Here is a 27,037-nt window from a genome sequence, read left to right as displayed (position 1 = left end):
CTGTTTTGTGTGAGAAACTGCTTTTTAAAAGGACCTATCGGCTAAGAAAATCATCAAAGAGATTGATTATGACTTAATGTTTCATACTTTCAAGATTTGCATTTGCTCTGGTTATACTCTATGAGATTGATCTCCACTAACGTTAGAAGGCGTGGAAGCAGAAGCCGGCAGTAACAGTAGGATTAGCTGTATGATGGCCGCCCTGTCAGGGAGCCAAGGTACCACATAAACCTGCCTACTTAGAACCAGGCCCTGTTGGTCACTAATAACTTAACAGTGTGACTCCTTCATAGTAAATAAATCCACTCACTGAACCTGCCTTGGGGATTATTAAGAATACTTCCGTCTCACTTGGCACACACAATGCTTTAATTTAGGAGATAATCTCTGGGGATTGTTTGCTCCTGGATTCCCTGAATGAGAAGAGAACAGTCTAATCTGGATCTGGGGGCAGTTAAAAGTGCTTTAGGCCCCAAACAAAGAATTACACCACAGTCTCAGCTCAGCTCTGCTCCTGAGGGTGAGTTCAAGATCTAGATATAATTTGATTTCCTTTATTACAGTAGAAACTCTTTATTAATCATTTATTTACATTTTCACATTTATTGTTTTGGCCCAGATTTCAAACTCCCTGTGAATTCAGCGGTATTTATACGATATATTTACCCTCAAATTGAAAAGAGCAACTCTTACTCTGGCCCAGGGGGGCAAACATGCTACATACATGAGCACCAAATACTGAAACTACAGCGAACATAATAATGAGGCGAACACACAAAAAACATGCGAAGGGAAAATGCTGCAATGACAGAAAACAGCAGCTGAAGGGAAAACGCACTGCAAACAAACTCTGTCGTAAACAGAGAAATGATGCAAACACACAAAACATGTTAAGGGAAAATGCTGCAAGTAGCAAACATTTCTGCAAGTTAAGAAAAGCTGCAGATCTGTTCCAGTCCATTAGGGGGAGACGGTCATCATGTGCATGGATCAGGGCTCACAGCAATAAACAGGATGCCTGCTCTGGTGCATTTGGAACAAAGAGAGAAACGGTACATTTTCATGTGAAGCTCTATAAACAATCTCCCTGAGTCTCCCTGAGCTTAAAGATTTGGTCCCCTATGAGTTAAGGAATGTCTCCCCCTAGTGGTCTGGGGCGCCTCAATTATCCATAAGCTTGTTTGCAGCGCTTTTTAACATGCAGTTGTTTTTGCCACTTACAGTATTTTCTTTTTGCATGTGTTTTGTGTATTTGTACGCTATCATAATTTTTGTTTGCAGTGCATTTATCTTTTTTTTTGCTGTAGGTTTACTGCCCTCTAATTTTTGTGTTGCAGCCTTTTTCCTTTGCTTGTGTTTTTTTGCTCATATAAATTGTTTGCAAGTCTTGAAAGGACATTTTCTCTGTTCACATAGAGAACACATAGGAATTTAAATGACCTCTTATTATGTTTACATAATAATCTTAGCTGAATCATTTTCACTGACTCTCTTTAGGGGTTTATTTGCTTACTAATAAAGACAGGGTAACAATTTTCCTCTTTTCATGAAAAAATTCTCAGCGTGTGAAGATAAATGTTTGATCATTCAGTTATGATAAACACTACCAGCAAAGCCACTTAGCTTATAATAATGGACAATAAAAGAACATTAGTTTCATTTATACTGTATTTGTTCCCGACAGTTCCAACTTTCTTTGTTTAGGGTAACTGAACTGCCAGTTCTGAGTTTCCTGCAAGAACTATACATAGTAAAATTTATATGTAAAGATGAACATTTATTAATAAAAGAAACTGATGCCAGAAGTAAAAAAAAAAAGTGTTGCAGGTGTATTGATATCCCTTTTTAAGTAAACGTCCCAAACATCTGTGAGATATTTCTATTAAACTATGTGTTAAATGCATTTTAAAAAGCGACAGTTACCAGTTCTCATGCATTCAATAACCAGGGTAATATTTCATGTTCCAACTGATGATCACAGGAACAATTTACCCGTTTCAGTCAATGGCCAATACAATTTTGCATGATGGATTTCAAATTCATGAAAAAAAAATTATTGAATAAAATATGAAGCTTCTCTTTTTAAGCCTTGCAGAAAATAAAAATGTTTTGATCTGTTCATATGTCTGAAGTTATTAAACATATTAAAGGCCTCACAGTGACACTTTGCTCTTTGGTTGAAACAAGTCTCTTTTGGGCAACCCTCCAGAGGTGGGAACATCTGGCATGGCTACTGTTTCAGTTTTAAGCTGAATAAGTGAAATGTTCTCAGATTTCGATGTTTCTGGGTCTGCTGTAATTCCCTTGGATGTGACAGAGGCTGATGTGTAACTATGGGATGGATTTCTCTCTATGTTTTTGTTTTTATTGTCTGTTTCTGTTGTTCATGATGAGAATATGCTGTATTAATTTATTTTGTTGGGTCTACGCTTTGTTCCTTTTTTTTATGGACGTTTGTGTTGAAGGAACAGCAGTCGGCATGGTGGTTTCTTCTTTGATTTCTGTTTTATTTTTAATAAATGCCATTTTTGAACATTCTCTCTGTTGAATGACTCCTGATGCCTCCTGACTTCCCATTAGATAAGTACTGCTTTGTGTTGGTATATTACAGAGAATCAGAGGAAACAATCATTACAGAATCAAAAAATACTTTGATAGAAACCTTGCTTCTTTCTCAGATATAATTTTTTAACATTTCAGATTGAGGTTTATGAATTTAATTTTTTAATCGTTTTTTACAGATTGTGATCTTTTCTCTTCTCGCTCGGCCTTTTCTCTTTCCTTTCGGAGCAAAGATGCATTTTATCACTCTTAAAAGATTTTAGAAATTATTAGAAAAGAGCAAACAATTATCTGACTTGAAGTGAAGAGAAGGTGAACTGTAAAAAACGTAATTTTGAGAGATTGCAATTTGTAAAATTCTGAAAAATAAAATGTGAAAAACAAGAATTTTGAAATATGGAATCTGTTACAAAAAAAAACAACAACTTTATTCTCAAAACCTTTTTTGATTTAAAAGTTTCATTTCTGGTTAGCAGTTTTTCAAACTTCCATTTATATAAGTATTTTAATAACAACAAATTCCACTCTATAATAACCAATCTGAAATGAAATGTGATTAGTTTGCTGACGTAGTTATAGATTTTGCCTTGCAGGAAGTGTTGATGTTCTGCTAAACGCTGATATAGTTACATTTTACATAATTAAAATGCATCGGGAAATAGATTTTAATGTTCTGCCGTTTCATTGAAGCAGATAATATTAACAAGTCTTTATTAGCAAGTGCAACTCGTTAAACAACACAACCATTTGCATTCACTATGTTGGAGCAGGAAACAAAGTGTTAGTCACCACTAAACCTCAGACTCTAAAACATGTAAAAGAAATATTTATATTTATGAAACAGGATTAGGTAAAGTAAGTTTTAAGAATAAAGGGGCTCTTAATGCAAAGCTTATAAATACCCTAAAACAAGCCAAAGCGGGATCGCAAAAAGGTTATTCCAAAATTTGGAGGTATATGGAGGGCCGTAATATGTCATGAAATAAATAAATGTCCCATCAAATAATAATATACCATGAAAAATGTGGACTTATCATTCATTCATTTATTATCTAATACATTATTTAAACAATATATATTCTATTAGGTTGTAAAATGCACAATTAAATAATGAAAAGGCATTTAAACTTGGGAAATGAATGCCATTAAAATCAATTCAATAATAAATAGAATTAATTCACATTGTATGTATGAATAAACATAACGTCTGTTGCATTGTTTTTTTTTTTTTTTTTTGGATCACAGGCTAAAATGTTTGGGAATGCCTTCCCTAAGATGTTATTGAAATAAAACTGATAACTTAAATGTTTTCCTTTACATGAGCTTTGCCTCCATCTGCTGGTAGAAAGTAGGAAGTACAACAGGCATTCAAGAGTTTTTAATTCAGTATAATTGGCATTTTCCAGACACGTTAAATTTCTAAGTTATTCAAATTTCGTTAGTTGGTTAAAATTAATTGCAAAAAAGATAAATCTTTTGTAAGAAACCAAAGCTTAAAACTGAAATAGTGAAATTCTTGTGTTGGAAGATTTGACTTCAAAAAGCAGCTTTCGCTGTAGAATTCAGTCTGTCTGCAAAGATATAGATTTATGCAGTTTTATTTATAATTATAGACGCATAAATGATCTTATACAATTTGTTGAATTCATAAAAGCAAATAGGAAGGTTAAGTGATTGACATTTTGTTGGTTATTTGGCACAGGAGTACCTGGAGAGAACCCAAGTGTGCTTTGGGAGAACATTCAAAGACCCAGCAGAAAGACCTGAGGGCCTTTTTACTGTAATGCAACAGTGCTACAAACTGCACCTCTTTTCAGTCACTCTTTTTATACAATGTTTTAACATTTCAAAACAGAGCCAGGTCCATAAATATTGGGACATCGACTCAGCCTTGATACATTTAAAATGAAATGACAGAGAAATGCTTAAATCCCAGACTTTATGTTTTAATTTGAACATATTTACATCCAAATCAGGTAAACTGTAGAAATTACAACAGTTAGAATATTTGCTTAACACTCTAAAGGACGAACAGTAAATGGCTGCTTCCCTCGTTGTTCCAGTTATAAGCAGCAGATCAAATGTCCAGGCTTTATTTCAAGTGCGGTGTTTGTTGTTTGTTTAACATGAGAAGATCTACAGTCCTAGTTTTTATTCCACTCCGTTAATGAACTCTGATTTGGTTTTGCTTCAATATCCTTTGAAAGCTGTTTCCTTCCTCTCAACTTTCCACTGATATGCTCGGGTTCATCGCTCTGAACATGCATATCATTACCCTCCATAAGAAATATATCTGCTAGGGAAAGTTTTCCCATAATCGACTGGGATATATATGAGCCAAAAACACAACCTCTATTAAAAACATTTCCTTAATGGTTCTTGCACAGTATTCTATTTTCTAAGAATCTGAATTAGGTGTTTTTATCATAGTTATAAAAAGGATAACTGCAGAATGCCGGCATGAGAATCAGCTCCTCCAAGTCAGAGGCCATGGTTCTGGAAAAAGGTGCCTCCTCCTCTTCAGGTTGGAGGAGAAGTCCTGCCTTGAAAGGAGTTCAGGTATCTGGGGTCCCGCTCCTGAGTAAGGGGAGATCGACAGACAGATCAGTTTCTATGATAAGGATGCTGAAGTGGTCTGTTGTTGTGGAAGGAGAGCTTAGCTGTTGGTCTGTTTCTACCCTCACATATGGTCATGAAATCTGGAGCATAACTAATGGAATGAGATCCTGGATACAAGTGGCTGAAATGAGCTTCGTCTGCAGGGTGGCTTGGCTGACCCTTAGAGATAAGGTGAGGAGCTCGGTCACTGGGAGAGGCTCAGAGTAGAACTGATTCTCATTCACATTGACAGGAGTCAGTGGAAGAGGCTGGGACATCTGCTTGTGTTCAGACACATCCTACCGGGAGGAGGTCCAGGACACACTGGAGGGACTATGTAACTCATCCTGCCCTGGAACGCTTGAGACTTTCCTTAGCAGAGATGGACAAGGTGTCTGGGGAGACTGCTGCTGGAAAAGTTGAAGACAAGAACAAATAAGATAACTTCCTGAAGAATAAATTTTTGTGTCATGCCAGTTCTCATTACCGTTCATCTGATCCACCTGCTTCAGCCTCTATTTAATCAGCATTCAACTACTATCACTGCCAGACTATTCAAGCCTTTGGTGAGAGTGTTTCTGATTGCGTGATCCCGACCCGTTCTGCCTCCGGACCTCTGGGCCTCCATGTCCTGCTCTGATCTGTTTGCCTGACCTGTCCTTGGACTCCTGCTGGATTCTACCTGTATACTGAACCTGGAACTGATTCCTGACACAGTCCTGAATTTCTCTACGGCACCTCTTTGGATCTTCGGTTTCAATTTATATATATATATATATATATATATATATATATATATATATATATATATATATATATATATATATATATATATATATATCAAAATGTTAACTTAATTTACCAGACTTGTCTATGGAGGATCAACATTTCCAGCAAGTCTTAATTTTAAAATCAAAATATATTACAAGAAGGGGATTAATTAGTGAATATGTCCCAGAACTTTTCTCCCTGACTTCTGTTAAAACACTGATTCACATAACAGAGACAGATTTCAGTGGCAGATGCGTTTTAATTTTATTCCCATCTGTGCTTAAATTTTAGCACATCTGCTAATTAGGCAAGATGCCTCATCAAAAAACCAACAAATTATTCCACCTTTTTTAGTATAAACCACGTAATTTCTTAATTATAAGTAGTCCTATAAAGTTACACATCATGAGGCTCTGACCTGAAGGCTTTAACTTTCACGCCTGCTGCTAGACGTGACTTGCCCGACTCTTTCAGGCCTCTCTCTGCCAGAGGCAACCTTTTCTCCACCTCTTGTGTCATCCGATCAGACCTATAATTTAGGAATGAAACAAGTAATCCTGTAGCTTTCTTATTATTCTAGCAGAAACAGAACATGCAAGCTTTGCTGCAATGCTCCTTGCATTCATGTTATGACAGCAGCAGTTTGGATTAATGCTTAAACCTGTCTGCTCCAGGTATGAGCTTTCGTTAAAGGCTGCACAAGTGAGGGAGGTAGGTATTGTTGGAAAGGTGCACACCATGTCCTTCCTGACCATGCGGCACACCCATTCCTTGCCTTGCAGATACTGAGAAGAAGATTTGAGATTTGAACCAAAGATTAACAGACAGGTGAGCATGAGGAGGTTTTTCAAAGCCCACAGAGTTGAGGATTACAGTCAGATCCAGTACCTGACCGCCAAATGCACCCGCCTGACTCATGAAAAGGGTAAGTTATGCATATCAAGATTAAACTAAAAATTGTCTACTCAGCTTATTGACCTACTTTACTTTCCATCTTCTTGTGCTTTTTTCATAATCTTGTGCATTATAAAACCTTTGTGAAACACAAGGAAGTGAATAAGTACTACATTAGCAACTGTTGTTAGATCCTAAAAGCAAAAAGAAAATGGACAATTATTTATTTTTTTTTATTTTAGAGTTTAAGAACTGGAAGTGAAAAGTAAAATAAGTTAAAAAAAAATTAAGGAAGTGTAATTAGCATTAAATTTGAAGTGAAGGATTTTTTTGCCTTGGAGGTAATGATGCAGCTAAATATTAATGCTTGGATCATTATCCTTTTTTGCTTTTAACTCTTTATTTGCTTTGACATCTTATATCTTGCAGAAATAATACATGTAATGTTAGTTATAACAAGATGACTGATTTTCTCTGTTATATTTGAACAAAAGCGACACACTTGTATGTACTGTAAAGTATTTAAAATGTATTTAAAATAAGAGTCTGATTTATGTTTTATTTTTAACTAAAACTGAGATGTCATGTGAAAAAAAACGTTTGGGTGACTTGTAGGGTGAAACTAAATAAAGAGTAAATTCTCTTACATAAAGAAAAAGTCTAGAATGAATACAAGGCAAACAATTTCTTTCTAAAATTTTTTTTTTTTTGTAGAAAAAATGTTCCTTGATCCTTTATGATGAAAAGTATTTTGTTAAGAATACTTTACGATAAGAAAGCTATCACTCTCTGAAGAGTTAGCTGTATTTTAGTTCTCTGTTAAGCTTTCCTAACTAAGTTTCACAATAGCGCTCCATCAACACCCTTTACAAGACCAGATCAGATTTATTTTTAAGAATTTATAAACAATTCACTCCACTCATGAAGAGAGATTTGAATTAATTAGGTTTAAATTAAACTATTTTCCAATGCACCCTTCTTATTACCAGCCTGGGTTCTTGCCTATTGTTTTCAAAGAGCTCATTCATGGTCAAAAACACATGCGGAAAATGAGCATTCACTCACTGCACATAACTTTCTTAACACCTCTACAGCCCTGAAATCTGGTTAAATCCATTTGGCATTTAGATTGACGTTTGTTTAAAACCAATAAACCCACATTTAGTTTAATGCAAACTGTTAAAACAGAATCTGTTTGAAGAATCACACCTGACTGCTTTAAGTTGCTGACTTAGCAGGAACATAAAGCAGCCTTGAAGCATTAAACAAGAATGTCTCTTCACATTTTAATCCCAGTCTTGCTTTTCATCACCTCTATCTTTAAGTTTTTAATTTGACTAAATCTACAGACCATCTGTAGGTGTTCGTCCTGACCGTGCTGTGGTCTATCTTTTGCTACAGCAGTGTTGGAAAGAGAATTTCTGGTTTCCAGAGAGAGGGAGAGGAAGCTGCAGAATGAGATGGAAGCCGTTACTGCTCGTCTCCTCCAGCAGGAGGCACTAAACTTGGAGCTTAGTATAAACCAGGACCAGCTCATCAACCGGATCCATCAGCAGCGGGTAGGTTTTCTATGATCGATCAGAGCAGGTTGATCATTCTGGATTTAGCAATGGATAAAGCAACCATAGTTAAATAGAGCAACAAACAACCTTAGGATTAAGTTTAGACCAAATTCAATTATTCATTAATAGAGCGCCAATTCACAACACGTCATCTCAAGGCACTTTAGAAAGAGAATACTGTCAGATTGGTTAGGGAAACCAGTGGATTTAATCCAGCCTGGATGAGTCTGCAGTGACGACCTTTGCTTGCATTTTGTCATTGTCTCTAGAGCAATCCCTTACACCAAGGGTGCTTTCAGTGACAGTGGAGAGGAAAACTCCCCTTTAACGGAAGAAACCTCCAGCAGAACTAGGCTCAGTGTGAGCAGCCATCCGCCGAGGCCGACTGGAGACATAAGCAGACATAGAAAAAGAGCAGAGATACAAAAGGCAAATGTTAACTAGCTCCATAGGTGGCAATGTCCTGGAAATACACAGTCAGGCAGATGAACTTCGAGCCATTTCTGTTGGTCACGGTAAAAGAAACAGGACTACACTGAAAAACAGGTCAGCTCCAACATCTACATATAAACAAAGGTGTTGATGGCAGCAGCACAACTGATATTTGTCTCCAGGATGGTGTCACAGCCAAATAGGAACAGACCAGATGAAGCTACTATGATGAGAAAAAGCAGAGAGAGCATAAAGTTATTAGTGGAACTTAGAAAGTTAAGAGTCGTCCAGGTTTTTATGTCTTCAAGACCAGAGATGGGAAGTAACGAAGTACAAATACTTCGTTACTGTACTCAAGTAGATTTTTCTGATATTTTTACTTTACTTTACTACTAATTTTTATGGCGACTTTTTACTTCTACTCCTTACATTTTTACACAAATATCTGTACTTTCTACTCCTTACATTTAAAAAAATTGGCTCGTTACTTTAGTTTTGAATCATTTCAATGGAGTTACCGTTATTATTTTTCATGTCATCAATACCAAATTCAATCTAATTGGATGGGAATCTACGTTGCATTTGACGCACCACTACAAGATGAATCGACAGATTCGGCGGTATTCATTGGCGGCAAATCATTGCAGCTTGGTGGCGGTGGCGTTAGCATAGTAGCATGGACGACGAGATGATTGAGATGATTGTACTTTTGCCATCTCTGTTCAAGACATGCCTGTAGTCCATGTAATGGGTTAGTTTCATCTGGATTTATAGACAGATATAGCTGGGTATCATCAGCATAGCAGTGGAATTTAATCCTATGCTGTCTAATAATTGGGAGCATAAATATATAGTAAAGAGAATTGGTCCCACTGATCCCTGATCCCATAACAGACCTGTATTTGTGGACAAAGGTGTTTAGTTTGAAGAAGAAAATTTGTGGAAAACTTTTCAGGTAGCCTTTTTGAAAATATTACCGTAAATACTAATTTAGTGAGGAAATTGTTACTATAAAAAATAATTTGTGTTTCAAATTGTTTAGAGGTGTAATTTAAACACCTGCCTAAGCTGAACCTATGACTGGGTCTGTCATTTTGAAGAGGTTAATGCTATAAAATCTAGTTGTAGTTTGCACTGGATGGATAGATTACAGAGATCAATGTCTGAACCAAAGGCAGATAAATATTAATGCATATTATTATCTGGATATTGAACCTCAAAATGCTTTACTAGAAAATTCCAGAATATTAACTCCATATTTCCCAGGAAATAAGACAACTTAAGATTCCTCTTACATAGTTTTATATCACTTCCTAAATTTGTTGAAACTCTATTTTCAATCAAACCTCTGTTGAATAAGAGATCTATGTGAACAATTCAAGACGTGAATCTGTTAAGGAAGGTGCTGCAGTAACGAGGGCTACTCATGTCCCTCTGTCTTCCTTGCAGAACGTGGTGGAGGCCCTGCAGCAACGTCTGGTCTTGCTGGCTGGGGAGAATCGTCGGGATGGGGAGCTGCTGCAGCAGGTCATCTCAGAGCTGCTGTGTCTGCAAAGCTCTGAGGTGAAGCTGGAGGGCCTGGTGGAGGAGCTGCATGCTGAGGCCCAGCATCGAGCAGCACTGGCAGACAGCCTGCATGCAGAGCTGCACAGGTAGACCCATTTCACCTTTTGTTATTTCTTTATCTTAAATGTGATCGATCATCGCTTCAAGGAAACAATCTAAAAAAAATACAAATAAGGAAAAATGGTTATAAGTGGTTTTATTTTATGTTTTTGAGAAATAGTGTTACTTTTTCATATCCTTAGTTGCAGAACTTTATTATTTTATTGAGGTTTTCTAAACATTGATATTTTTCGGCATTGATTTTAGCAAATTTCTTTATGTTACTTTTGCTGTTTAAAACATTAGAGAGAAGCACTTCCACCAAGTGGAAACTGAAATTAAATAAAGCTGGAAATCAGACGCTTCAAAATCTACAGTCTTTAAATTATCTTTATTTTTTCAAATGAGTACAACATTCGATTAAGACATAAAATAACATAAAAAACAACTTATTAACGTATAACCTTATAACCTAATTCCTGCATGGACTCTAACTTTCATTTTGTGGTATTTTTTCATATAATGGTACCTTTAAGAATATAGATGGTAGAGACACTATTTCCATGTTGAATCTTTGATTCGCAGCTGGTGAGGATGAGGATGTTCTAAAAGCACAACTAAAAGACGAATGACCCAGATGGATGTTAGACGCTGGGTCTTAACATTTCCTCTGCTGCTGGCCTTTCTGATGCAAAGTATTTTTTCCAAGATCAGCGGCAAGAATTCAACTAAGATTAGATTAATCACACAAAACTTGATCATTTAGCACAATATTAAATATTAAAGACAATACCTTAATTTAAACCCCTGATTGAGGTACAGTAGAGCTGTCATGTCATTCAGACGTCTTCTTTGGTACCTGTTTGGTGTGTCACATTGGACACTGTTGTAGCTGCTTAGCATTTATGCCACAGATGTGGCTTATCTGCTCTACCCTTCTTTTTTATGAACTTTCTGCTGTGGTGATTTTTCATGTTATTTGGTCATGTAGAGTCTCTAAAAGTCTGATTGTGATATCACATGTACAATTCCACAAGAGTGTTGAAATCTTTGAGAAGTGTCCAGTTCCAAGATTAACAAAGCAGTGATTTCCACTGTCCTGCATGTTTAATATGCATGTGGTTCAGAGAATCTTGATCAAATGATTGAATTACCCAATCGGCAGCCAGATATCCCACAGTTATTTAAGTCAGGTGTACAGGGGGAGGGAAACACATTAAGCATGCTGAGGACTGAAGCTGAAAACCTCTGTATGAAACGCTGTCTCAGAGCTTCAGGGGGGACATTATGACCCAAACCTATCAGACATCAATGTTCCTGCAACTGTTCAAGACAAATCTAAAAGGTGCAGGATGCTGGACCTCAGGGAACCCTGTTCTAGTTTATTGCGATCTTGCGGTGTTTAGGGCAAGAACATAATATATTATATCTGCAGCCTTTGCTTCTTCACTAGAAAACAAAACAACATCTGCAAACGAAAACGACATTGGTCCATAACTGCTTTCATTTAAAAAAGCTTACCCTTGAATGTGACAGGATTCCATTGGTAACAACACTGAGAAGGAACAGAGACAAGATAACATTCAACGTCTGTTTTTTTGTTCAGCTCATAGTTCCTTTTATTACAGGGTCCAAATAAGGACAGTCACAGAGAAAGGCCCAGTCCCATTCCTCTCACTTGGCTCTTAGAACACTCCAGCGAGTTCCCTCCATAGTGAAGTCCATTCAATGAGCAAAGTGCAAGTCAACATTTTCTCCCTAAGAAATGGGACACCACTAGTTGCAAAATTACATGCCAGCCCAGTAGATGGCGGTAATACATTGCCTGTACACATCAGTGGCGTGTTCATCTAAAACACGGCGTGAGTCACAACCTTTGCTGAATGAGTTCTGGCAAGCTACTACATTCCAAGTCAGCACTTGACCACCCTTGGTCCAAAGGGGTCATTTTAAGGGTTGCTAGCTTCCCCTAACTCTTAAAAATATAGGGACACACGTGAATGCGCAAAAGCGAGAGCTTGGGCCCAAAACGATTGCAAGTGATAGAAATGAGACAGGGCCAAAGTCTGTTTCCAATAACTGTTTGGTTTTTTCTTCCACCCGATGGTCAGAGATGTGGTTAGAGCTTCTTAATCCGGGGCAAGAAACCAGTTGGTTCCTGCCTGCAGTTTTACTCACTTATGGAGCCGTGACCGAAAACCCCTTTAGAAAGACGGCTCTGACAATGGACGACAGTCTGATTTAGCTCAGCCTATTATACTCTCTGTTATCCCTTCAAGTAAACAATAATAAACTTGTACATAAATTTTCTGACAGAATATCATTGTTAATATACTGCCATGGCAATAATTTTTATGTGTAACAAAACTAGAAAGCAACTTACTAATGAGAATTTTTCATAAAAAAAATAAATAAATGCTTGGCTACCATAAGATATGTTGAAAGGCAAAAAAGGTAAATTCATCAAATGTCTCTAACAAATTGTGAAACAACTCCTCTCCCCCCTTGCTAAGATTTTTGCAATCATATAGATCTGTGTGTTTGTGTCTTTTTATGACAGTAAAATAGTGCAGCTGAAGGAGCTGCAGGATGCCAACAGCAGTTTGACAGAGGAGCTGAGGAAACTTCACAGAACTCATCAGGCGGAGGTGAGATAAGAATATTGAAAGTCTTTTTCATTGGAAGCAAAAAAATAAGAGAAATTCATTTGGTTGTAAAATCCAGAACTTTGCTGTTCTTCACACTGAGTTTAAGTATACTTTATTACATGAATTATGACTTTTTTTGACAAAGGATGTTTAAGATTTGTGTAAAGGGGCTGCAATACCATTTTACTCCAACAGATGTCAGAATAGGGACACGTGTTGCAACAGTTCAGTTGGTCCTTTTCTCAATAAAACAACAAGAACAGATCTTACACGGTTTTACAGTTAATTTGGACTCTTTTTTTTTCTCCACAAGCAGCTTTTAGATGTAAAATAATTACAATGAAACAAATATGATCTGAGTCAAATTTAAACCACAGACACATTCTTTAAACTGTCAAGACCTAACTGGTGTTAGGTTTTCTTTAGTTCATCTGTGTTATGGAAAACCATGTGGATTTATTGTCTTTATTACTTACTGTGAGCTTCAAAGTTTAACCGCCATGCTGGCCTCGGCTTTAACCAGTCCATCAAGCAGCTAAAATCAGGTTATACAATTAAATTTCCTCTGAGACGTCGGCATATGGCCAGAGGAAAGGCGGAGCAGACCACAACATCAGTGAAAACTTAATGAGACGATTTATTAGCAGGAGATCAAGCCAGGAAGTTATTGCAAAAGGCCTGGGAATTGAAGATTGTGTCACACTCCTCCGTTTTCCCACTCATCTTTCTACATGAAAAGTCTTTCCTGTAATCTATATTTGCATTCTACAATCACTGCTTCCTGAGTTTGTTGTCGCTGTCACATCCTGGTATTAGGGCAAATAAAGTGATGACACCTGTCTGTTTATTATTCATTTCTGTTTAAGGTGAAAGAACTGCAGCAGGAAAATAAGGGAAGCCTGAGTAAACTACAAGAGACAGCAGATCAATTTGAGTGGCTTTGTCAGCAACAGAAGTACTGGATGCGCTGTGTCAAAAGGTGGGATTGTATACATGAACTACACAAGGACGTCCATACAGCCAAACCCTGGATTCACAGATCATTTTAATTCATATTTCTAAGACAAGATGCTAAAAATCTTATATCAGTTTATGAATATATCTATCTAAAGAAGTCAAATTTAAAAATAAACCATTATCAGATTACTTCAACTACAGTATAGGAAAAAAATGCTTCAGTGTTCATTTGTTTATAGAAACATTGTGAAAGTTAGCTCTAGCTTATACATGTTAATCACTTTTTTAGGTAAAATTCAGCACTTGACTTGTATCAATGCCCGTTGTGGGCAAAAATACTTTATGGAAGCCTGAGTTCCCCTCACACACAAAAGAAAACTAAGCTAAATACTGCTGTCATTTAACAAAACAGATAAGACCCTTACCTGATCAGATATATTTTGCTACCCTGGTGTGGGATTTACTATAGAGGTATGAATGATTCCTTGTCCTTACAAGGAACTCTATGAGTTCTCAATCCTGGGTCTGCTATCAGATTGTAAGGATGTTTCCAAATCGTGCAAATCGGTAAGGACGGCTTATTTATAGATCACCATTTCACAACAGGTCATCTTAAGGCACAGAAGCAATACAGTGAAATTGGTTAAACGTTTCTATCAAGGAAAACCAGCTGAATGCATCGAGTCATCGACTTCCAGGGTGTCCCCGATCAATGCAGCGACCACAGAGAGCTGACAGGAGACTGATCCAGGTCAGAACAGGACAGTTCTGAGATCCTGGAGTCATCATCTTGAATAGGAGTTCCGATCCACACAGGAGCAAACAGAAAGGGGGTTCCAGGAATGCACTGAGTGTTCAGGCTGGTTCAGAGTTCTAGAGAGTCCAGTAATGTGTTCTCACAGATATGCTGAGTTACAGACAGGCGGACCGAGATGCAGATAGGCAGGCACAGAGGGTAAGCGACAGAGACAAGACATGGTACCGGGATTTCAGCAGGAAATCTTTAAACTGGTCTCATCCTGGGATCCAGGCTTATGGGAATACAACTGAAGCTCTCTGCGTTTCGAGCCAAAACCCTGAGGGCTCCGCAGAGAAGGACCAGGTCCCGATCAGGAGACAAGACAAACACAAAAACCCTCTCAATCCTCTACCCGCCAGGAACCAGGACATGAACCATGGAATAAACTAAACTACCAAAACAGACAGACTAGCAGTCATAAACAAACAGACAGCAAACAAGCAATGATCTGCCTCGGGAGCTGGGCTGGACCGAATATAAAGGAACAGATGCAGGTGGATGAGATGGGTAATAATTAGAGACTAGGCACAGTTAGGCAGATGAGAGCACTGGCGTAACTTTCTAAAGGACTGGTGTGGACATGTCCCCACCAACTTAGGCATGAAGGGGACAGTCCCCACCAATAATTTCCGTTTTTGTTCCCCTTTTTGCTAATTTAATTTATCCAACAGTAACTGGGGTTGGGTGCTGCTGTCTGTGTTCAGAGCGTTTTCAGTCCATGTTTTTTCCTCGCTCTCCCGCTGCTCTCCAGTCCCACCTCTCGGTAAACTTCATCGGATTCGTCGCTTTGGGACATAATAATATTTTTGGTCGCTATTGACTGCGTACAGAGTAGGAAGAGGGGAGGGAGGAGGAGAGACACAGCAGCAGCACTCTGTGAACTTTAACTGGAATCTACTTCGATATATGTTGAAGTAAAATTTAGGAGACGGGTTGGTTAAAAAAAATTAGAGATTCCACCGAAAAATTTGTTTGTTACACATACAGAGCTTTTTTAGCTAAAAATGGCAACAGAGTGTACATTTATATAAGTAAAAAAAAAGCTGGGCTTCTCAGACGACCATTACCCAGATTTACAGATTAAAATTAATACATGTCTGTTGTTTTCTTATTGAACAGAGAATCAGACTGCAGAGCTTCTAGAAATCCTGAAAATGATTTTCTCTGGCATAATTATATTGGTAGACAGGTTCATAAATCTGATTTTAAACAGAGCAGACACACAATTAGGGACAGCTGCTGATTTAAAGGTGAAACAGATTTACTGGGATATGCAACATGCAATAAAATATATCTCCAAGTTTAAAAGAAAAAATACACTATGCTATAATAAAATTCAACTTATCTTTTTGTCTTTTGTAATTCAGCAATATTCAGAAATAGCTGTGCCAGAGACAGCCAGACTCACAGGACATAGACTTAATTAAAATATAAGAAACATACAAGAATTAAAGCACATATAATAAAAATCAGTGTATAAATGATTTTTGAAATATAAGGTTCAATATATAAGTATATATAAGTCTGGTGTGCTATTGCTTGGTTGGAAAGAAAACCTGCAGCCACACTGCCCTTTCTGGAACCAGTTTGACACCCCTGCCTTAGAGCGTCCCCTCCAACTTTTATCATTAAGTTACACCCTTGAATGAGTGAAATAAAGAATTAAGGCCAGCTCATGACACCCATGTCAGACGGTGAAAGAGAGCACATAGTTAGTCACAGTCAGAGAAACAGGGCAACACTGAAAAACAGGCAGAGCTCAAACATCTATAAACAGTGATGTTGATAGCAGCAACTATTGTTTTCTGCTTAAACTTTCCATTAACATTTTCAGAAACCCAGTGAGTTTCTAATTTAAATCACAAAGCTAATCTCTTTATAGTTGATTTATTTTACTTTGTTACATGATTTAACATTACTATAAGCGCATTTTAAATGGTCGTTTATTCAACTACGGTAATTTCTATCAACTGAAGATTGGCGGAATGTTGTTTCTTATGCTGCAGGTTCAAAGACTGTCTGATAGAAGAGAGACAGACTCTGCTGCATCAGGTCAACATGTTGGAAAAGAAAATTGTGGAACAGAAGAAGAACTCGACTGATATCAGTCCAGAACAAAGCCTCTTGTGCCCTCTAGTGGATAAAGAGATGTACAACAGGTGGGTGACATAAAAACAACAACAATCAAAAAAAGAAACAAACAAAAGAGAAAAAAAACACCAACCCAGATTCCTTATACCATGTGTAAACAATTTTTTTTCTTCAGTATAACATCACTGGCTGCAGATGCAGTGACAGACCTTGGGTCTCAGGCAGAGAGGTCAGAAATGTTGCAACCCTTCGCACAGGTAAATTGTTCACATCTTTGAAAGTGAAATGCTCCTGCTGTCTTAACAATAATCTTCTTAATATCTGAAGAAAAGCTGATTTATCCTCTGTTTCCATTAATTTTGTCACATGGTATTATCTTAAAAACCCCAATATATGTTAAGGTTTTTCAATAAATATAGATTTTAATTACACATTTCACATTTGTAGGTAGTGAACTAGGGTTGTTGAGAAGCTAAATTGTTAACCTCAACTCTGATTTAACTTTAAATTATCATGTGGAGGGACCAACAATCATTTGGTGTGACCATTGCAGAGAGCTTTGCATGATAGATATAGGTCCTAAATATTTATAGTTATCATGTTATTTGATTTGTGATTTCTATAAATTACTACTACTTTAAGTTATTTTGGAATCATTGGATGTTTTGTTTGTTTTTGCCAAATTCCCTTTTTTCCCCAAATATTTTGTTTACAGATGGCATAATTTATTCACAATACCAGACAATATAAAAATAGATATTACTATGGGCATGTAATGGCATCAACTAATTGGTTATAGGTATTTATACATTTATTATTAATTTATCACATTTTAATAATGACCCACTTCTAGTTTTACAGGTTTGAGCAATTACAGGGTTTTCAAATTTAGAAATTATCCTGCCAACCCTCAAAAGATCTTCACAGAGGCAAACATAAAGAAAGAAATGACTGTATGACAGGGCTGCACACTGGGGCAGTGGGTAACACTGCTGCTTTGCAGCAAGAAGGTTTGAAGTTTGATTCCCTGCCCGGGGTCTTTCAGCATGGAGATGGTATGTTCTCCCTGTGCATGAATTGGTTTCTCCGGCCTCTCTGGAGTCCCGTCCCACAGTCCAAAAATAAGACTCATAGGTTAAGTGGCATCTTTAAATTCTCCTGAGGTGTGAGTGTGGGCGTGAATGATTGTTTTGATGTATATATTCAACTTGTAACTCATGTAACTTTCCTGCAGAGGTGGATCATCATGGTCCAGAAAGTTAAATATCTGCCAATGAGCATCAAGCAGCCAAGGTTCACGACACCCCAGCCCAACCCTGCTCTATAGATCCTATGAAAGGCTAAGACTCACTAGAAGTGACGTCTTCTTGCGTGATATCCAATCTCTGACGTTGCTTCAAAGCACAGAGGCTATTTGGGATTTTGCATAGAGACTGACAGGAAGTGTCCTGCTGTTCCAGAGCATAGGGGAGATTGCGTCTGTAGGCCTGTAAGTCTGAGAGCAGAATAAACAGCTGATTAATATTTTAGCTCAAATTTAATGCCTTTTAATGTCTGCATTTCTGAGGTTTATGCATGTTGCATATTTATGCATAGTGCATATTGGAACAGTTATTTAATGAAATTTACAGGGGAGTGTGTTCAAATATTTATTTTCTTCACTGCATCTCCAGGATTTTGGGACACCAAAGCAAACCTTGGCTGTGTCCGCCCTAACCCTTAAATTCCTCAATCACTATATAAAGCGGGGACTATTTGGTTGACTTTATAGTGAACCCAGATAACTTGTCGTTTGAACAGATCTTCAATACTTTTTGCTCCCTGTAGCTGTAGGTCACTTAACTCCGCCTCCCTGCACGGTGGCTGCACCATCTTTATTTTTTGTTTCTGCTACAACAAATCACATGATGCTTTCTGAGGAGAACTCTTGCAAGCAATCTGGGATATATCTGCTGGTCTAGTAAGCATGGATGACCACTACTTTTCAAGATGCATTGTGGGAAATTTTGAGTCCCCTACTTTTTCATCCACTAGATGTTTGGACACTCATCTAATCACTACATATTGCCCTATATAGTGATTAGGGCGGACCTTCGTACACTGCCCTTGCTATTGTGTTGGCTCCTTGCTGCCCAGGGATCGGAGGTCAACTTATTATCTGTGCAAGTGAAACACATTTAAAGGAAAAAATAACTGCTTAAAAGTGATAGCTGCTAGTTTAACTCCTCCTGGCTAGTAAAATTGTCTCTTAGTTTGCTTCCTTCATCTGTTTTTTGTTTTTGGCTTGAATCTGAAAAATGGCAAGAATAGGCAATTTCTCTGCTTTCTCATGGAGCTTTTAGGATGTAGCAAGTCCTAATCCCCATTAAAAGTGACTTTAGTCTGTTATTTCCATTGGTGCAGAATCGTTTTGTGTTGACATTGGCATCATAACCAGAAGTAAATATTTGTATGTGTTTTGAAACCATCAAAATGTATGAAACAGATATTTATAAACTTAATTTGTTTTCAGTAAAATTGCTGCACCATTCCAGATATTCTGTGGATGTATTATTATTAATTAAATTGTATAAAGTAAATTGTAGCTATGATTTCTTTTTTAGTGACTCGCTAGGTCATCCATATGGTAAATCTATAATAATAAGGTGATGAAAAAAATAAGACCCACAACTGAGAACATTTAAATAGTCGATTTCCTCTTATAAACGTTTTAGCCATTTTAGCCATCAACAAGCAGAACTCTGAAGAAACTCATCTGACCTGTATGCACTCAAAAGAAAACTAAAGCAAAACAAACATTATTTCCACAGAATATGCAACTATCAATTTGTTTTTTATGAAGAACATGAAGCAGCTTTTCGTCATTACAAAAGAATACTTTCAGCGGTCAGCTTAATCTTTCCAGATCTTTCAGATTAGTTAAAATTTCAGAGTTGAACCATGAATTTATAACTAATCTTTATCTGATGGTGACTTCCAGTCCCCTGTGGACTTGTAGTTCCGCCAGAACACTCTTAAAATGAAAACTTAATGGGCACCAGAGTCAAATGACTATTTTATTATTTTTTTTCCTGTTTGTCCAATGCTCGCTTTAAAATGTTTGAGGGCTGAGTTTAAAAGCTGTTTTGCAATCAAGCCGGAAACCCCACAAAGTCCCAAAACTCTTCCAGAAAGCTTCTACAGATCCTGAGAGGACCTCAAACACTTCATCCTACTGCAGAGTTTTATGTTGAAAGGTGTTTGCTGGCTGCTCTAGGGATTATATAATAAAAGCCACCCTGTCTCCTTATGACGTGTTCAGTGTTTTAAACATTTGGGATGAGAGGAAGCCTCTAAGAGTGAACAGAAGGCTAATACTCCTTTGTTGACTGCTGTCTGTCCCTTTGGAGGCTGTTGGGCTTCCAGAAATGTCAGAGACGGCTAATTCTCCCTTGGCATCGGAGTCTCGTTGTGCCTTCTCTCTGTCTGTCTGCTGCCTGCACAGGGCCTCCTACCAATCTGCTTCCAAGGCAGCACAGAGATGACTAATAATGACTGGAGGAGGTGCTCGCCAAAAGCCTCTGTGCTTCATTCCCCTCACCTCGCTCAGGCTCTGCACTGCATTTCTTGGGATAATTATTCTGATTGAGAGCAGATGATGCAGACTGTTTTTTCCCCCCTTCGATCCCTGCAGAGCTGAGAGAGGGCGGAAATTTCTCTGGAGGAGCAGGGACTGTCAGAAATATGGAGGAAACAGCCACGATAAAACACATTACCAGCTCTGACATGATTTATGGAAACCGCAGATTCACATTGTCTGGACACGACTGAAGCCCCGTTCAGACACTGGCTGCTTTACATTAACTTATTAACAGCTGAAGTTGTTGGGGTCGTGTTTGAATTACCCCCTGGAGCTTTTCCATAAAATCCAGGCCTGAGCCACATGCAAACACTCCAATTTTTGGTTCCTTAAAGTGAATATTCTTTAAAAAAAATACAACCAGGCCGAAGAATGCTGTTAACTCCATCTTTGGCAGCTATGAAAGGACTGATGGTTTTGGTTAGTAGTGCCAGATTGTGTAATGCCATCTCTGAGGTTTGTTGTGACAATATTTGCTTGTCTGGCATGCATGGAGCTCGACTGTGTCTGAGAACTGTTAGGGAGACAGATTTGTTTTGAAGGATAACCTGTTTTTTTCATATAAAATCCTTCTGAAATTGTATTTTATTCATGTTTTATTATTTTTTGGGGACATTCTTACCCCTTTTCATTCCCTTTTATTGTGAGGATACCCATGGGAACTTGACTAGTGTGTATGCTCATTCATGTGGATGTAGTGTTAGCTACATTAGCAGTTTGCCATCATTTCCCGGTCTATTACATAATAGTTAATAATGGAAGCAGCAACACTCACCAACTATTTGCAGTTGAGTCATTGACTGCTGGAATTTCTCCGTTCGGTGGAATAAAAACGGTACTAAAGAAAGCATGGTGAGCTAAAGTTAGCATCCTATGAATGAGGTTAATCAAGGAGCAGGACCAAAATTATGCTTTGTTAAAAGCTTCACTCTTTGTGGGCTTGAACAAGGAGACCACACAAAAAAAACCAAGCTACTTTCCTAGTGGATTGTCCGGTAGGTTTTAACTGAAGCCCAACACCAAACGGGACAGGTGTGATTAATCATATTTTATCTGGGGTTTCAACAATCATAAAAATTAAATGATCAATTATCATTAGCCAAACTGTACACTAAAGTGCCCTCTTAGGAGCCAAACTATGCACTAGAGTATCCTCTTAGGAGCCAAAACACATGGAAATGTGCCCTCTTGGGAGCCAAACTTTGCACTAGAGTTTCATTTTAGGAGCCATAATGTGTGCTAATGTGCCATATTGTGAGCTTAAATGTACTAAAGTGTCCTCTCAGGAGCCAAACTACTCATAAAAGTGCCCTCTTAGGAGCCAAAATGTGTGTAAAAGTGCCCACTTGTGAGCTTAAATATGCTAAAGTGTCCTCTCAGGAGCCAAACTGCTCATGAAAGTGCCCTCTTAGGAACCAAAACGTGCAATAAAGTGCCCTCTTAGGAGCCAAACCATGCACTAATGTGCCCTCTTAGGAGCAAAAATGTGCATCCAAGTGTCCTCTCCAGAGCCAAACTAAGAACTAGAGGTTCCTTTTAGGAGCCAAAATGCGTGCTAATGTGCCCTCTTGTGAGTTTAAACATGCTGAAGGGCCCACCTAGGAACCAAAATGCATGGTAAAGTGCCCGCTTGGGAGCCACACCATTCACTAATGTCCCCTTTTGGGAGCCAAACGATTCATTAATGTGCCCTGTTAGGAGCCAAAATGCACTTCAAAGTGCCCTCTCTGGAACCAAACTGCGTTAAAGTCTCCTCTTAGGAACCAAACCGTGCAGTAATGTGCCCTCTTAGGAGCCAAAATGCACGTCAAAGTGCCCTCTCTGGAACCGAAAGTGCCCTATTGTGAGTTTAAATGTGCTAAAATATCCCCTCAGGAGCCAAACTACTCAGGAAAATGCCCTCTTAGGAGCCAAAATGCATTCTAAAGTGCCCTCTAGTGAGTTAAAATGTACTAAAGGGCCCTCTTAGGATCCAAAATGGACGTCAAAGTGCGAGATAAAGTGCCCTCTCAGGAACAAAAAGCTATGTCGTGCCCTCTACATTGATGATGATGCGCCATATATGCCTTTTTATTTTTTTTCCACCCCTAAAAAGTTTGTGCAGGTCCCTGGTCAAATGTGATCTGGCAGTGCTCATTCACACTGTTAACATGTTGGTCAGATGGCTATAGTGGCTTACTACTTAACTAAGTAGTTATTTTTTAAATATAAACTATAATATCAAAGCAAATAATTACTAGTTAAACTAACTACACAGTCACATTTAGATAACTAAAGAGTTAGATAACCTTACTGTTACTGAAACTTAAAATACATCTAAAAGTTTAAAAATATAAGATTTTTTAAATTAAAAAAGCAATTAAGGGGACCACATCTCTTAAACATTGTATACTAATCTGAAACATTTTGGGTGTGTGGTTGGACAAGTGAGAAGCAATATAATTATGTAGATATCATCATGTTCTTTGTTTTGAATACAACTGTCATGAAGCAGAACAGAAGGAGCCAGTATTCAAGGCAAGACAGACAGTGGGATAAGTCAAAGCGAGTTGGCTGTGGATTTGCGGTATCAGCCGCTAGGGCATTTATCACTGAAGCTCTGATGGAGAGAAACACAGGTTGTGACCATGATAATCTGAAAAAGGATGAATATGCATTTGAGTCACTGACCTGGTTTACCAGTTCAGTCCATCGCCAGAGAACGAGGTAGGATCCAGCTGACAGGATGCCGTGGGTGTCGCCTAGAGTGTCCCAGATGCTACAGCCCTGGAGAATATGCAGGAGTCCACAACGAGGTCAGGGAAACAGATCAGAACAGGAAGGCTCAGGGGTCAAGGAGTCCCACGCCAGGTCAGAAGACAAACAGGCTGGTTTAGCAGGTCCAGGAGTCGAAAAATAGTTCAGGCAACCCGTTCAGAGGGGAAGAGACAGACTCAGTGAGTCAGAGGCAGAACAGGTCAGGATCAGGAAATCAGAAAAACAATGGTACACTAAAACCACTCTCTCCACTGAGATCAGACAGCAACAGCATGCTCAGTGGATGAGAGGCAGAACAGGTCAGGAGCATGAAATCAGAAACAATAAGGTACGCTAAAAACCCCTCTCATAACTGGTCAGCGAGAAGAAGAACTAGAACAGTAATCTGGCCCTGATAGCTGGATACAAGTACCTTGAATAGAGACAGGAGCAGGTGGATCAGATGAGTGGTAATGAGCAACCGGGGAGAGTTAGACAGGTGAATTGAATGAGCAATTAAGCCAGCCATCAGTGCCAAGATCAAAACAAAAATAGCACACATTTTGCACATTGGGCCTTCAGCTGACTTTAAAATAGGTATGAAGCTAAAAAATAAAGCTTTCTAGGAAACTTAAAGAAACAAAATATTCTCTACAATATAATTAAACAGGTTTTATGCTATTCCTGGGGGGAAAAAAGTGGTGCTTTTTTTTATGAGTGCTGTCATTGAATCCATAGCTCTGCTCCATTGTCTCTCCTCCCAGTCTCTGTTCAAATCATGATGACCGCCTGCCCATTTCAGCCAATCAGCATCATGTATTAGCATCTAGCATCACTGCAGCACAGAGAGCAGCGCTTCCGAAAAGTCACGTTGATTGAGTTGTAGTAACATGCAGCATTAAACTGAGAGTAATGTAAGGGAGTTACCAATTTTTCAAAAGTAATTAATTAATGTCTTTTTTCAATAAAGGACTAACAAAGATGCTAAAACTGTTATTAAGTAACTCCAAATGCTGGTTGCCACACATCTTTAGACCCCCGCAGTGCTAAAGAGCACACCTAATTCACACATTGCACTATTAAAGAAGGGTTAGGTTATGAAACAATATCCTGAGCTCTAACAATCCAGTGAAGTGTATTCAATTCATCATCTGAAAATAAAAAGACTTTGGCACAAATACAAATCTACCAACAGATGTTCATTGATTCTAAACTGGATTCATGTAATATTAGAAGTAATCAAAGAAGGACATGATCACTTTTGATCTGCAGTTAAAAGATCTTGCCCACATGAAAAAAAAAGGCAAAAGAAAACTTTTTTTGAAAGAACACCAAGAAATCTGACAAGAAGTAAACTTGTGGAAGAAAGTGTCTGATCAGATGAAGCCAAAAAGTCACCCTGACCATTGCATCTCTATGCTGCAGCTTCTTGCATTTCTTCAGCTCTTTTACAATCTGTTGCAAGACCTTGTTTTTAAAGATCCTCTGTCCAATCTATGTGACCTTAATACATTTTTCTAGATTTTCTTTTATTCTCTTTCTCCAGCAATAGTTGCAGCTAAGGGTAAAAGGTGATAATATGTATTCAATCAACAGCTAATGACACTTTCCACATAATGACAGATGAAAACCATGTCTCAATTTTCCTGCCAATGTCTACTCATAAACAACAAAAAAGAGACACTCTCAAATTTAATATCTTTGATTTCCCTTTGGGAATAAGATAATATTTTTGAATTTAATTTAAATAATACATGTTCATGTTCATTTTGTTGGTCTGTTTTATAAAATGCCTATAATATTTATTGAAACTGGCAGTTTGTAAAATGTCAAAATGTGACGGACTTCAAGGTGAATTAACTCTTTTGCAAGTTGTTGTTCCTTAATGGGATTTTAAGGCATAATTTTAATGAATAACCAAAAAGACAAAAAAAAAAACACAATCTGTTCTTATGTTGTTTTATAGTTCCTTGGATTTCTTTAACATTGGAAATCTGGTCTGAAGATTTGTAGTACTAAACCATGTTGATTTAACCCCTCCACCACTCCTATGAGTAGTTTATCACTGTTTTCTTTATTTCATAGATCTCCTGGTCTCTTTTCTACATCCAGGTGGTCTGAAGCCTATCTTCTCTGTGAGATATCACTTTAAACGCCAGAATAGAAAGAGCTGAATTAGTCTTAATTTCCAGTTTAAACAGTGACTCTACATTAATCATTTTATTTGAGTTTATCTGACCAGAACAGTTTTCCTGGAGGATCTTTATCAATAGAACTAACACATCTCCTGCTTATTGCCTTTTGTCATCCTTACTCAAAGTTTATTTTTCTGTCTGCAGGCAGGGAGCCCTATCAGCAGATATCAGAAACCTCCATGAGAACTTCAGTGAGACGGCCTCTGCACTTGTCTGATTGTTTCCCACCTTCAGCAAACCTGAAGTTTAACAACTATAAGTTTGTGTGTCTGGCCTTGAGGGCTGCCTTCCAGCCTTTGTTTTTGAAGAAACCAAACAAGGCATGGAAAAACATAACCTGCAAAACCACACATTCATTGTTTTCCCTCCACTATTGTTCAGTGATTTATGGTTCAGTAAAAGAACAAACAAACAAAAAAAAAAAACATAAATAAAACCCATTTATTGAGCTCCTGCCCCCCCCCCTCCCATATGCGCATCACATGTGCCTACATTTGTCTGGTCTCATTTTTCCAGTAATTGTCCATTTTTCAGAACCTTGTAATCAGCGCTGCTAATAAGTGCACCTGAGAATGTTCTCTTTTGTTGTTTGGCCCATAAATCCTCAGCTGGCGCACAGAGGAAACAAACAAACATGTTGTTTTCACCACAGTAAAGCTCCACCACTGTTTCATCACTGGTTTGGGACAGTTTTTCCTTCTCCCTGTCACTCGGGTTCCTCTTGTGGGCAATTATCAGAAACTCTGTAAAGTAATCTGGTGCAGAGCAGCAGCAACTCATGTGTGAACCATATGATGAGCAAATGATGTCAAAGAGAAAACCCTGTTCAAGAGAAAAAAAAATGTTGTTTCTCATCTGCCTCTAAGAAAGTGATCAAGCTTTGCCATGTATAGCGTTACTTGTATTTTGAGCGTTTTTTTCATTTCTGTAAACATATGGACCTAAAATTCCTCTGAATTGAATTAGTTTAAGAATAAAAACTCTATGAGCCCAAATGAAACAAATAAGATACTTCCCTTCTTTTGCTTTGTTTTACAGAAAAATGAAAACATGTTTACTTCCTACTTTTGGGTGCTTGATTACTGCAAGGTTCTCTGCAACTTTTCCATCATTGTTGGCATCCCTGGTCAAGAGGATGCAAAAAAACATCAAATTAAATCAGCCATATATATATATATATATATATATATATATATATATATATATATATATATATATATATACATCAGTAGCATAATGTAACTTTTAAATTCATTAGAAATATTCATAATCATTAAAATATAAATGAAGAAATAATTCCTCTATTTTTAAGGAAATTATCCTTGACATTCCTTTTAAAATAGATTAGGTCTGACCATTTTATACATTTACACTTTGCCTACATTGTTAGTTATTAAGACTGTCTATGAACTTTTAATTACTAACCAATAAATACTGTATGTGTCACCAAGGTTCATTTCTTTTTAAACATTCTCTAATATGGGACGGACAGGATAATGTGACATTCAAGTGATGTCATCAACTGCAAAGTATGGTTTTCTCAAATGAGTGCAACAATAAGCTTTTTG

At 37.8% G+C, this 27,037-nt stretch overlaps 1 protein-coding gene across 3 annotated transcripts; it reads left to right on the top strand.

Annotated features, from left to right (window-relative positions):
* Nucleotides 1–6,457: 6,457 nt before the first annotated feature.
* Nucleotides 6,458–25,918, top strand: LOC107096335. Of its 3 annotated transcripts, none has more exons than XM_015392946.1 (9): nucleotides 6,458–6,642; nucleotides 6,714–6,856; nucleotides 8,230–8,384; nucleotides 10,269–10,471; nucleotides 12,985–13,072; nucleotides 13,939–14,051; nucleotides 16,835–16,987; nucleotides 17,095–17,176; nucleotides 25,614–25,918. In XM_015392946.1, exons 2-9 carry the CDS (start codon nucleotides 6,766–6,768, stop codon nucleotides 25,650–25,652), a joined length of 924 nt encoding a protein of 307 aa, XP_015248432.1. In that variant the 5' UTR covers nucleotides 6,458–6,642; nucleotides 6,714–6,765; the 3' UTR covers nucleotides 25,653–25,918. The 3 variants fall into 3 exon arrangements, with proteins under 3 accessions (XP_015248432.1, XP_015248431.1, XP_015248430.1); XM_015392945.1 differs by having other exon boundaries at nucleotides 6,459–6,642; nucleotides 8,227–8,384; XM_015392944.1 differs by having other exon boundaries at nucleotides 6,459–6,856; nucleotides 8,227–8,384.
* The last annotated feature ends 1,119 nt before the right edge of the window (nucleotides 25,919–27,037 follow it).

Source organism: Cyprinodon variegatus, unplaced genomic scaffold, assembly GCF_000732505.1.
Source record: "Cyprinodon variegatus isolate N-32 unplaced genomic scaffold, C_variegatus-1.0 Scaffold616, whole genome shotgun sequence".
NCBI lineage: Eukaryota > Metazoa > Chordata > Actinopteri > Cyprinodontiformes > Cyprinodontidae > Cyprinodon > Cyprinodon variegatus.
Note: the sequence above shows the minus strand (reverse complement) of the source record. Positions and strands in the feature narration are given on the sequence as shown.